At 40.1% G+C, this 14,493-nt stretch overlaps 1 protein-coding gene across 1 annotated transcript in view; it reads left to right on the top strand.

The window, feature by feature from the left end:
* megf6b (multiple EGF-like-domains 6b) overlaps positions 1–14,493 on the top strand; it is a 128,964-nt gene that overhangs the window by 63,264 nt on the left and 51,207 nt on the right. Inside the window, exons 6-7 of the mRNA XM_087274139.1 lie at positions 7,685–7,807; positions 12,937–13,062. Coding sequence (XP_087130265.1) covers positions 7,685–7,807; positions 12,937–13,062 — 249 coding nt within the window. The remainder of the gene's footprint in view (positions 1–7,684; positions 7,808–12,936; positions 13,063–14,493) is intronic.

Genomic DNA, 14,493 nt, shown 5'->3' with positions numbered 1-14,493 from the left:
AGATGGAAAGAGAGCGCCGGTCTGCCAGGTTCCCTCTTCTTTGGCACGCTCATGAATCAGTGGCTCTGAATCAGCACAAATACTTCAGCTCTTACTGCAGTGTGTGGGTTTACCATGATTGTGAACCTGAACTAACCTCTTCTGGAAGACTGCAGAGATCAGCACATTTGGGGAATATTGGGTTTTGACTTTGTTCAGAGGAAACTGGCATCCTCCCTGACTGCCGTCATGAGCAGAATCAGTGGTGAATTGTTGAGAAATGCCACATCAGTGCAGAAGTAATATCAGACTGCTCAAGAAGTCAATTCAGGACGAGGTTCATTTGAAGTTCCTGCATTTGGAACGAAAATGCATCTCTCAAAATACACACAAAATAGTCCTATGCTTCTCTTGTTGTAAAAGGATCAACATTTTTTTTGCGTTTAAGTAAGTAAGTAAAGGTTTATTTACAGTTGAAGTCAGAATTATTAGCCCCCCCTGAATTATTAGCACCCCTTTTTATTTTTTTCCCCAATTTCTGTTGAATGGAGGGAAGATTCTTCCAACAGATTTCTAAGCATAATAGTTTTAATAACTCATCGCTAATAACTGATTTATTTTATCTTTGCCATGATGACTGTAAATAATTTTTTACTAGATATTTTTCAAGACACTTCGATACAGCCTAAAGTGACATTTAAAGGCTTAACTAGGTTAATAAGGTGAACTAGGCGGGTTAGGGTAATTGGGCAAGTTATTCTATAACGATGGTTTGTTCTGTAGACTATCAAAAAAAAATTAGCTTAAAGGGGCTAATAATTTTGTCCCAAAAATAGTTTTTAAAAAATTCAAAACTGCTTCTATTCTAGCCGAAATTAAACAAATAAGACTTTTTTTTAGAAGAAAAAATATTATCAGACATACTGTGAAAATTTCCTTGCTCTGTCAAACATCATTTGGGAAATATTTAAAAAAGATAAAAAAATTCAAAGGGGGGCTAATAATTCTGACTTTAACTGTATATAGCACCTTTCAGGCATGGTCACTAAGTGCTTTACAATTAAAGAAAACCAGGAAACAGGTAAAACAATAACATATTGAAAAAAGAAAAACCTATCAAAACAAGTTAAAAATCAAAGCACAAAAACACCATTGTAAAACCAGCTCATCATACTGTTAATTAAAAGCTTGACCAAAAAGATGCATCTTTAAAAGTTTTTTAAAAAGTTCAACAGATCCCAGAGTTTTCAGTGCTAGAGGCACAGAAGTTTCAGTTCCAGAGCCTTGGGGCCACAACACGGTCACCTTTAGTCTTAAGACGTGTTCTAGGAATGGCTAAAAGGTCTTTGCCAAAATACCTCAGAGACCGACCGCAGGAGTGACTATAAAAGATCTTGGGGGCCTAACCCCATTTGAGATGGGCTAATTTCAGGGACACTGTTTTTATTTTCCAATCACAGATTATCTTCTCAAATTAAAATTGAAACAATAAAAGTTTTTGCTTATTTAACCCTTTATCTTTTTTTGGGCCAATTTGTAGGGAGAAATTGTGTTCCAAATTTTGAATAAATTTAAATTTTGACATTTAATTTTGCTTTCTAATATAAAATAATGCAGGTTTAAATATTAATCACTAAAATGCCACACCCAAAAATATTTCATTTTTAATTTAATTTAATTTAATTTAATTTAATTTAATTTAATTTAATTTAATTTAATTTAATTTAATTTAATTTTATTTTATTTTATTTTATTTTATTTTATTTTATTTTATTTTATTTTATTTTATTTAAAATAAATGTGTTTTTCTCAAGCTGAAATCAATACAACATGGTTCAAGAAAAGTTAAAATCTTGTCGCATTTTCAGCAAAATTAATGTATGAATAAACTGATAAGAAAATATTAAATTACCTTAGATAAAAGCATCTGCCAAATGCATAAAATAAATGTTCTGTTTAGCTGCCTTGAACCATAAACTTGATGTGTCAGATAGCAAAAAAAGTAAAATGAAATAATAATTATATATATAATATAATAATTATATATATAATTATATATTTTAATAATTATATAATAATTATATATATAATTATATATTTTCAGCAAAATTAATGTATGAATAAACTGATAAGAAAATATTAAATTACCTTAGATAAAAGCATCTGCCAAATGCATAAAATAAATGTTCTGTTTAGCTGCCTTGAACCATAAACTTGATGTGTCAGATAGCAAAAAAAATAAAATGAAATAATAATTATATATATATATATATATATATATATATATATATATATATATATATATATATATATATATATATATATATATATATATATATATATATATATATATATATATATATATATATATATATATATATATATATATATATATATATATATATTTTTTTTTTTATTACACCCAAATTAGTGTTAAGGAATATATTAAATGCAATTTTTATAAAGAGGAAAAATCAAGATAAACAATAAAAATATAAAATTTTGTACTTTGTACTATTTTTTTTTTTTTTTGCAAAATTTCAATGAATTTATATATATATATATATTTTTTCTTCCTACAGATGTTATAGGAGACCAAACTTTTATTTTAATGAATGTAACTATTTAATATGCACCAAAACCGTGTACTGTATATTTAATAAGAAATTGATAAAAATGTTAAATAAATATATAATATATATATATATATATATATATATATATATATATATATATATATATATATATGTACTCTATGTTTGTAAAATATATTAAAATTCTGTCATGCTGTGCAGGAAGAAAGCCTGTGATTATTATGGCCTCCTGCGTCTCCGCCAGTAATTAAGATTCCATGCAGGTAAACACGCATCTGCTTCCCATCACCAGATTACAGTTTATGTACTGTTTAGTGCCAGCTATCCTATAGTGCCATGAATACCCACATACACCCAAATTGAGCCCAGCCGGTGAAGTGTATCAAATAATTGTTACCACATTTAAAAATACCCTATTCAATCAAACTCACACATGCATCTCAGTAAAGGAAGACTGTATTCTCCATTTGGCTCCTATTAGAGAATTCCAGAGATTAATGTAAAAGTGGCCAATGAATGCTCTCCTGCAGTGATGTCATGAGGTGACAGTAACACAGAGCGGGTCATTAGTGTTAAAACGGGTCAAAGGTCACACCGACACCAAGAACAGTTGTTCATTTTGGAGTGTGTGGTGTTTGGATTGGCTGCGTGTCTGGTTTTAGTGGCAGAGAAAGCTAAAGAGAGCTGCTGTGGGGTCGAACGGATCCAGTTTATTTTTTCTTCTCAGCTGGACAGCACAATCCGCCCTGCTCATGATCTTTATGGTCAAATCAGCAAGAGTCGAGCGCTCCTGTGTTTATTTGTTCTGAATCAGGCATCAAAAATGTGGCATGAAATGTTTATTCTAGAGCTGACATCTTTGAAACAAACAACACATTATACACATTGACCGGCCACTTTATTAGGTACACCGTACTAGGTTAGGTTAAACTTTATTTGTCCCCGAGAGTAAATTTGTCTTGGGCAAAAAAGGTGCTACAACATTGTCTAAACAGACAGTAAAAATAAATAAAACAAAACAATTAAGAACAAACAGTTCAGAACATACATTGTTTACAGAATTAGACCGTATATAAGTATAAATATATAAAACACAGAACCCAGTCAAGTACTAGCGTACTACAGGAGCAGTGTTATTGGTGGAGTTCAACAGTTTTATTGAGGTAGAAACAAACGAGAGCTTCAATCTATTAGTTTTACACATTTGCATTCTCAGTCTTTTTCCTGTTGGTAACAGCTGGTATTCACTGAAAAGAGGATGTTTAGAATCAGCTCTAATTCGTATCTCTCTTTTCATAGCTGCCTGTTCGTATAGAGTCTGGATGGGCTCATATTGTTTTATCCCTATAATTTTCATGGCTGTTTTTTTGCATATGAACCAATTTATTTTTCAACTGAACAGACAGGTTTCCAAACCAGACTGTGATTCCATAGCGAATAAGACTCTTAAACATAGCTCGGTAAAAAACAAGCAAGATATGGCTACCCACCCCATACAATCTCAGCCTTCTTAAGAAATAAAGCCTCTGTTGTAGTTGTGTGCATAAACTCTCAATGTGTGTTCTCCAACAAAAAACACTGTCCATATAAAACTCCAGGGGCCTCATGTATCAACGCTGCGTACGCACAAAAACTTTGCGTACGCCAGGTTTCACGCTCACGTTTGAATTTACTAACGATGAACTGAACGTGGGAATGTGCGCACCTCCACGGCAGCTTTATGGCTGGCGTACGCACATTTTTTGTGTGTGTCTGTTTTATTTCCATTGGCGACTCCTAGAGGCAGTTGTGTTAAATTCCTCTCTACAAAGTGTCTGAGCCTTGCAATGGCAGCTATATGAGACGGGTTCAGCAGGTAAATAAGGTTTCCATACCATACATTTGACCAGCTAAACATTATAAAGCACAATTTGCAGCAGTCGCCTGTTTTCCCAATGTAATCTGAGCGATCTACCGCACGCACATTGCTATAAAGACACTATCTGAAGATGAATTTGCATACGTGAATCAGAAACATTTCCATTCAATAAATGTGCAAATAAAATATGATGCACAAACTTATTGATGATTCCTACTTGTCTTTCTCGTGATAAATAGTTGGCAAAATCTGATATGTAGCGGGGGAAAACAGAAGAAAGAGTTCATCAGACGCTAGATTCGAGCCGAGTTTATGCTCGAACATGTCAAAACATGATCACGTGCGTCTTACGAGGTGCGCCTCTGAGACTGCTAAAGGTACTGCAACATTTTTTGCACTCAGTGCGATGTTCAGACCCAACTGTGTTAACCGCATCAGCTTAACTCTCCCACTCTATTTTTTTCTTTTGTTGTTAATTCCGGAGAACAAACTTGCAAATAACACCGCTTTTCTCCGGTCTACCTCCGAAAGCAGCACCTCCAATTCACATTCTATTCAAAGTTTCTCTTTTTGCTTGCTTTTGCCATTGCTTTTTCGTTGGGTTTTGCCATTAGCATAGTCATTAGCATATTCATACGGGGGAGGAGGCAGGGAAGGGTTTTGTGCTCGTGCATGTTGCGATCAGTTTTACGTACATTTAGATGTACAAAGGAATATGCGTGAGATTCGACGTACGCAGTGTTTCATACATCTGAATTTTTTTTCAGAAAAAAAAAAATATCCCCCACATCATTACACCACCACCACCAGCCTGAACTGTTGATGTAAGGCAGGATGGTTCCATGCTTTCATGTTGTTGACGCCAAATTCGGACCCGACCATCCTAATGTGTCAGCAGAAATGGAGACTCATCAGACCAGGCAACATTTCTCCAATCTTCTATTGTTCGGTTTTGGCGAGCCTGTCACGGTTGATGGGTTTGTGTATTCTTTCTGTATGTTATGTGTCATGCCTTGTGAGTTGTCGTGTGCGAGGTTGTGTGCGTGTTTACATTTTGTGTTGACGCCGTGCTTTTGAATCAGCTGACTTAATCATCCTCCAGCTGATCCCTGTTTACTCACTATATATTTCAGCCTGTGGTTAGTGCTGGTCATCAGTCCGTTGTTTGTCCTTGTTCCTGTCTGTTGTTCCTCAGGATTCTTCGCAGTCTGTTTCGTCGGTTGACGTCATCGTTGTGGCCTGTGGGCTTTCTTTTGTTTGGAACATTTCTCTGTCTCCGGAACATCCAGTTGTATAATTTGATACATTATTTCATTTTTCATTAAAATACTTGCAACTGGATCCTCTCTGTCTAGTTTCCTGACAGAGCCTGTGTGAATTGTAGTCTCAGGGTGCTTTCACACCTACACTTTTGTTTCGGAACGTGTCTCGATTGCCCAGTTAGCGCGGTTTGTTTGGCATATGTAAACAGGGCAATCGCGCTCTGTTCCGCGCCAAAGTAATCGCTCCGAGATCGCTTGAATGAGGTGGTCTCAGCTCGATTGAAACGAACCCTGGAGCGGTTCGATTACAGTGAGAAAGCGATCCGATCGCGGATATATCACAGTGTTTTATGGATATGTAATAGGCATACGGCTATATGAAGAGAGAATTATGAGTATGGCGGGAGGTTTCGCGAGTCTCCGGATGCCCGCAAACGAGTGATGATCTCCCGGTAATCTCGCGTCTCCCTCCCTCCCTCTCCTCCCCACCGCATCTCTCCTCAGACACGTCGCGCGCGTGCACCCTGTCAATCACAATCAAACCACCACCTCTCTTGACAGCTTAGCGGGATGCTGCAAAATAAACCTTGACACTGACCAATGTGAGGAGAGTTTACTCGCACGTGACTTGTTTTAGCTCTTTTGGTCCGATTAGAAACTTTGCAGTGTGAAAGCGAACCGCTCCAAGAGCAAAGAGCAACAATGTAACAATTGTAATCCTTGTTTCGGAACAACTGAATCGATTCACAGGTGTGAAAGCACCCTCAGTTTCCTGTTCTTAGGTGATAGGAGCGGCACCCGGTGTGGTCTTCTGCTGCTGTAGCCCATCCGCCTCAAGGTTGGACGTGTTGTGTGTTCAGAAATGCTCTTTTGCAGAGCTCGGTTGTAACGAGTGCTTTTTTGAGTTACTGTTGCCTTTCTATCAGCTAGAACCAGTCTGGCCATTCTCCTCTAACCTCTGGCATCATCCAGCCATTTGCGCCCACAGAACTGCCGCTCACTGGATATTTTCTCTTTTTCAGACCATTCTCTGTAAACCCTAGAGATGGTTGTGCGTGAAAATCCCAGTAGATCAGCAGTTTCTGAAATACTCAGACAAGCCGTCTGGCACCAACAACCATGCCACATTCAAAGTCACTTAAATCACCTTTCTTCCTCATTCTGATGCTCGGTTTGAACTGCAGCAGATCGTCTCGACCATGTCTACAAAGCTAAATGCATTGACTTGCTGCCATGTGATTGGCTGATTAGAAAGTTGCGTTAGCGAGCATCTGGACAGGTATACCTAATAAAGTGGCCGTTGAGTGTAAATGAATAGTTCACTCAAAAATGAATAATTTTGGTGGATTTACACACCCCTCTGGTCATTCAAGATGTATATTTTAACAATTTCATTCAATACAATTAAAAAAACACAATCAGGAGAAGACAAAAAATAAAAAATGAACCACAAAAAATATGAAAAACTGCTAATTTGCAGATAATTTTTTACAATGTACTGTTCATACACATTAAATAGACGCGTGAAGTCAAGCGATATGGGAAAGCCACATTAGTTTATCAGCATTATTGAGGCATGTGTGTCTGAATCTGATCTCAGAGCAGTTACAGTGTGTTTTTCAACAGGCCGTGACTCTATTAGCTCTGATCTCGGTGGGCAGCAAAGCTTTGAAAGCTGTTTGAGAGCCTACAACATTTCAGTGAACCGTAAATGTACTTCTTTTCCCTTTTTTGTGGCTTGTTCCATCACGGCAAGCATGTGAAACCATCAGCCACTTCTCTTTGTTTGTTTGCGATCGCACAGCTTGAGTTTATTCAAGACGAGTCTGGATATTTACTCATGATGTCACTCATTTTTACCCCAGGCAGATTGTGCTTTGAATGTGCTTGATTTAGAGGGAATAACAGCATACTGGTACCAGATCTGAACTAAATCTGATGAATGTTTCATCGAGCAATATTAAACAGTGTTTATATGTGTTTCTGTGCAGATATTGACGAGTGCCAGGTTCATAACGGCGGCTGCCAGCACACATGTGTGAACACCAGGGATTCGTATCACTGCCAGTGTAACGCCGGCTCTCGACTGCATGTGGACGGACGCACCTGCATCGGTAAAACACACCTTCAGCCAAAGCAAACACCGGCCTACATTTCACTCCGATATCAAAACACATGAAGTTTATGCATTGGGACCTATTGTGCCCCCTTTCACAAGATGTAGAATAAGTCTATGAGGTTTCTAGAGTGTGTGTGGGAAGTTTCAGCTCAAAATACCACACAGATAATGTTTTTTTAACTCATTGAAACTGACCCTTTCAGGCTTTAATCCTTATAGACTGATTTCACGTGGCCGCCATTTTTAAAGGCGAAGTCGAGGCTGCGGTGGGAAGAAACCCGGAAGTACCGTTGGGAGTTGCATAGGGACGTTGTGTACTTGGCTGAATATCTTACCAGCAAAGAGAAAGTGACACAAATGTATTATTTCACCGAATTCCGAGAGACCCGAAGGTCCGTTCTGAATGAATAGTGAAAATAAAAGGGATATCAGAGCTTATTTTCAGCTAAGTTAAGGGAAATGGCACTAGCTAGCGAACGTTTTCTTTCCCAAACACATGCTTTAGATTCTATTTATCAAACTCGAGTTAATGAGCTGATTCTGTCACTATATTAGACTTGTCACGATACTAAATTAAAAGAAAAATAATCTGCATTTATTTTTACCTAATTATCCCAGCGACTCCTGTATGAATCGTCCAGTGATTCATTTGTTCCCAAACCCCTCCTTAGCGCGAAGCTAATCTGCGCTGATTGGACTGATGACAGTCTGTCGCGATTGGCCGACTGCCTTCAGTCAGAGTGAAATGCCCAATAGCTAATCAGCAATATAAAAAGTAATCACAGTTCATACACGCTCGATAGTGTAGGCGTGGACTTTAGCTGCCACACACACACAAAAACACACACACACCTCCGGACGACAACGCTCCCGCTTCCGCCCGCGCCAGGTTTAGCCTGAACCCGACCGCTCCCGCTTATATGAAGAATTTGTTGTCCCGGTGCCCGACCCGCCCGATCCCGCTAAAGAGCGGGGGAGAACATAACCAAAAATCAAATGCATAAAATTCGAATTCACGCGGCCGCCATTTTTAAAAGCGAAGTCGAGGCTGCGGTGGGAAGAAACCCGGAAGTACCGTTGGGAGTTGCATAGGGACGTTGTGTACTTGGCTGAATATCTTACCAGCAAAGAGAAAGTGACACAAATGTATTATTTCACCGAATTCCGAGAGACCCGAAGGTCCGTTCTGAATGAATAGTGAAAATAAAAGGGATATCAGAGCTTATTTTCAGCTAAGTTAAGGGAAATGGCACTAGCTAGCGAACGTTTTCTTTCCCAAACACATGCTTTAGATTCTATTTATCAAACTCGAGTTAATGAGCTGATTCTGTCACTATATTAGACTTGTCACGATACTAAATTAAAAGAAAAATAATCTGCATTTATTTTTACCTAATTATCCCAGCGACTCCTGTATGAATCGTCCAGTGATTCATTTGTTCCCAAACCCCTCCTTAGCGCGAAGCTAATCTGCGCTGATTGGACTGATGACAGTCTGTCGCGATTGGCCGACTGCCTTCAGTCAGAGTGAAATGCCCAATAGCTAATCAGCAATATAAAAAGTAATCACAGTTCATACACGCTCGATAGTGTAGGCGTGGACTTTAGCTGCCACACACACACAAAAACACACACACACCTCCGGACGACAACGCTCCCGCTTCCGCCCGCGCCAGGTTTAGCCTGAACCCGACCGCTCCCGCTTATATGAAGAATTTGTTGTCCCGGTGCCCGACCCGCCCGATCCCGCTAAAGAGCGGGGGAGAACATAACCAAAAATCAAATGCATAAAATTCGAATTCACGCGGCCGCCATTTTTAAAAGCGAAGTCGAGGCTGCGGTGGGAAGAAACCCGGAAGTACCGTTGGGAGTTGAATAGGGACGTTGTGTACTTGGCTGAATATCTTACCAGCAAAGAGAAAGTGACACAAATGTATTATTTCACCGAATACCGAGAGACCCGAAGGTCCGTTCTGAATGAATAGTGAAAATAAAATGATATCAGAGCTCATTTTCAGCTTAGTTTAGGGAAATGGCACTAGTTAGCGAACGTTTTCTTTCCCATACACACGCTTTAGATTCTATTTATCAAACTCGAGTTAATGAGCTGATTCTGTCACTATATTAGACTTGTCACGATACTAAATTAAAAGAAAAAACAGCAATTTCCCACGAAGATTTAAGGCACTGTTAATGGCTTTCTTAAAACAGAGCTGATTTGCCATTGTGTTCACATGCTCAACAGAAATGCTTGTGATTGGCCGAGAAGGTCATCAGTTCACCCTCCGTTGTTTACCGAGCACAAACACAGACGAGCGATCTGCTTGATGACTCGACATCTTCACGGCTGCTTCGCGCTCCAGTCTCTGTGTATCTGTGTTTGCACTGGGTGAAGAGCAGTAAACTGAGTGCAAACACAGATAATGGAGACTGGAGCGCGATCAGCCGTGAAGATCAGTCGAGTCATCCACGCTTAGCGACGCTTCAATGTTTGCCGGTTTTAAAGAGCCCATAAGGGTCTCCAACAACAGTTTAATATACATGCAAGATCAAAAAACACTTTCATGGTCTTATAATCTGCATTTATTTTTAGCTAATTATCCCAGCGACTCCTGTATGAATCGTCCAGTTATTCATTTGTTCCCAAACCCCTCCTTAGCGCGAAGCTAATCTGCGCTGATTGGACTGATGACAGTCTGTCGCGATTGGCCGGCTGCCTTCAGTCAGAGAGTGAAATGCCCAATAGCTAATCAGCAATATAGAAAGTAATCACAGTTCATACACGCTCGATAGTGTAGGCGTGGACTTTAGCTGCCACACACACACAAAAACACACACACACCTCCGGACGACAACACTCCCGCTTCCGCCCGCACCCGCCAGGTTTAGCCTGAACCCGACCGCTCCCGCTTATATGAAGAATTTGTTGTCCCGGTGCCCGACCCGCCCCATTTTCTGCCCGCCGCGCCCGATCCCGCTAAAGAGCGGGGGAGAACATAACCAAAAATCACCCAGATATACAGTCCAGACAGCCAAGCTGTCTGTATAAACACACACACAGCACCAAGCACACACACACAGACAAAGTTCTCTCTCTCTCTCTCTCTCTTTCTCTCTCTCATACGCCTGCATGCGCACTAACACACACACACACACAAGCACCAAGCAGACACACAAGCAAAGCTCTCTCTCTCTTTCTCAGTCGCATAGCAATATCCGTGATAGTGCTAGACAGCCCGCTCCCGTCCCAAATTAAACCCGTTACCGACCGCTCCCGCTATTTATTCGGAAATTTATTCCCGCGACGCAGAAATCTGGCGCGGGGACAGCCGCGGGAATGCAGACCTCTACCACGGAGCTCCATAAACAAAGCAGCATGCGTCGCGTTTTTAACATGACTTTGCACGCGATAAGAGAATATAGCCAGTTAACCTGATACAGTACACGCGGTTACAAGTAACAAATCACAACTAAATACATTTGAAAGCTAGATTAAACGAGGCAACAACTTTAATCGCACGTACTTACACTTGAGAAATGGAGGAAGAAAAATCCATCCTGACGTCCATCAGTAAGTTACTCTTTACTCGTCCTTCCTTTAACAAACGCTGATGAAGTATTCTTTGTAGCATGTAGTTTCCAGAAGTTTCCAGTAGTTTCCAACTGCTCGGTTATAATGCTGATGTTTCATCTTTGGGTAGACCCTCGATAATGTCCATCTGCAGTGTGACTTCAATCGACCGGCATGTTTGTGTGCGTGTGTTTGTGTGTGTGTGTGTGTGTGTCTGGGTTTCTGCGTCAGAGGGCGGGGCCTCAGGTTTGAAATCTCCCGGGTTTGCGCGTGCACGTGAATAACTTGGTTTCGTTCATACGTCATGGCGAAACACCTAATGACTCGGTATCAAGGCGACTCGTTTGAAGCACTATGAGTCGACTCTTTTATAGATGAATCAACAGTTTTAAACACTGTACACTAACAGATTTAAGCCTTAGCTGGATACTTCACTTCACTTAGAGCTGTGTTACACACTACATGGAGGGGAATTTTCAAAAACCCATAATATGGGCTCTTTAAAACTTCAGTACCGGGACAACAATATTAAAGACAACACAAGGGTGTGCTACAGAGGACTGCAGTGTTTTATCGCTCACCGGGTTACATAGGCTGAAGCAGGTAAGCGTCCTCACGGTGTTTAACTGGTGCTGTGAACTGAAGCCTTTGAGGACACTTGAGCATATTACTCTTACAGAGGTTGTGATGTTGTTTGATGCCTAATTTGCTTTTAATTGTTTAAATTAAACTCACTGAATAATATTGAAGTGATGTTTACACCATTTCTGTTTTTTTTTTAAATCTCTGCAACAGTTGGAGGTTTGTAGACCACAGCATGTTGCTGCAATGTTTACAGTGCAGGTCCGCGGCCGCGTGAAATAAGCGCATTGTGGTGTTGTGTTGACTGTCGCTTTAAATTCAAATGAGATTGTGCTCTTTTCGAAAGAGGGCAGAGCTACAGATGCCTGTGTGTCAGCATAGTGGCAGATTCAAAAACAAGACTAATGTCTTATGCTAATAAGGGAGAGATGGTCACTAGTGGGTGGGGCTTTCCCCCTCTGGTGACACGTACAAAGGGAGAATGTCAATCAAAGGTTGCTGGTTTGAGTCCCGGCTATGCCAGTTGGCATTTCTGTGTGAAGTTTGCATGTTCTCCCCATGTTGGCATGGGTTTTCTCCGGGTGCTCAGGTTTTCCCACAGTCCAAACATATGCGCTATAGGTGAATTGACTAAACGAAATTGGCCGTAGTGTATGAGTGTGTGTGAATGAGTGTGTATTGATGTTTTCCAGTACTGGGTTGCGGCCGAAATGGCATATGTTGTGTAAAACATGCCGGAATAGTTGGCGGTTCATTCCGCTGTGGCAACCTCTGAAATAGAGACTAAGCTATAGGAAAATGAATGAAATAAATCACAGTTGTTCATGCAGCAGAAGTCCATTGAACTCAACATTGAGTCGCTCTGATAGAACACACTGAAACACTTATTAAAGAGTTTGGTCTTTCTTTATTATGACTTATGTGATCTTGGATTGATTCAAAAGCAGCTCAGTGTTGTCTTCTGTGTTTAGCTGTTCAGTCCTGCGGCGTTGGGAATGGCGGCTGTGAGCATTTCTGTGTCCAGCAGACGGCGGGTCATGTCCAGTGTCGCTGCAGACCCGATTACAGACTGGACGCGGATGGAAAACACTGCACATGTGAGTCTGAATGCATGATCATTTATGACACCGTTTTACACACTTGTTGACAATGGATGTAGGCTGAATTTAAAGGCAAAGATGTCAGGGTTTCAGGAAGAATGAGGGAGCGAGGACTCAAATGCAACATAAGATGGTATTTATTAATAAAAATAAAACAAAAAGGACAACAAAAACTACCCCAAGGGGGAAAACATAACTATAAAACAAACAATCAAACAAACTTGGATGGGCTGGCAAGACAAACAGGACTGGATAGCACAGGACATGAAAATAACGACGACGAACTGGCAAAGGACTGAAAACATGAGGGGATTATAAAGCAAAAAGTAAATTGACACACAGGTGAACATGACAAACTACTAATGAGTAAACAAGGAGGGTGGGACTAGACAATAGACGGGAGAGCGCATGACAGAGAGACAATACAAGCCATGCGCTCACATAACACAACACTGAAGCACACGACAAAAGCACGTGACCACAATGTAAACACCGAGCCACGTGCTTTGACAAAAGACGCAAGACACGAGCACACGATGAATGAAAACACTCACCGTGTGCTCACACACGCAGCGTGCATGCTTCATCCCAGCGCCGACCAAAACCGAAACCAACAAGACTGAGACGCTGGGAATGAAACACCACGCTGCAGACAGACGAAAACACAAACACGAGTACAAGAGCGCGCGCGCTCTGCCGCGTCAAGCAGGAGCGCGCACACTCTTCGTACACCCACGACGGCGCGCGCGCACAGAGACAGAAACAGGACCAGACATGGGTAGTGTCCGAGCTCTGCCACCAAAACAAGAATTTACAAGACCAGAGTGGCAGAACCCTGACAAAAGATGTTTTTCTTAAAGAAGAGGATGCAAAAAATCATAATAATACATTAAAAAACTGTATTAATTAGTTCTTCTGCGGAAAACAAAAGCAGAGATTGAAGGCTCTGAAGTTTTAACAGGACAAAAACACCATAAAATTAGTCACAAAATTGTATTAGAGGTTTTGGAAAGCCACGAGACAACTTTTATTAAGTAAAACTGCAGTTATTATTTATTACAAACATTTCAAATCAAGAATTGTGAGGATTTTTAGAGAGAAATACAACTTGGTGAGAAATTGTGTTAATAAGAAAGTTTTTTTTATGACTTTGTGAGACGTGAAATGCAGAAAGTTATGAGGAGTATTTGTATAAATCTCCCTTGGTTCTTTTTTTGTTTTAAATTATGCATAAAGTGCAAGGATAGGATGATCTTTTTTGTTTTTATAGTTATAATTGCTTTCAGCTGCTCTTAATTCTTGTTAATTAATCTGCACGCATAGATATGAGTGAGATTGCATGATAGAGCCCTTTGTTGGAAGTCAAAGCATTTGTTAAACATCGCTGACACGTAATGCATAAATATTACCATTCCCTGACTCTCGAAA

Source organism: Danio rerio, chromosome 11 (genome assembly GCF_052040795.2).
Source record: "Danio rerio strain M-AB ecotype USA chromosome 11, GRCz13ab, whole genome shotgun sequence".
NCBI lineage: Eukaryota > Metazoa > Chordata > Actinopteri > Cypriniformes > Danionidae > Danio > Danio rerio.
The sequence above is the reverse complement of the archived record's forward strand: the minus strand, read 5'-3'. Positions and strand labels throughout refer to the sequence as shown.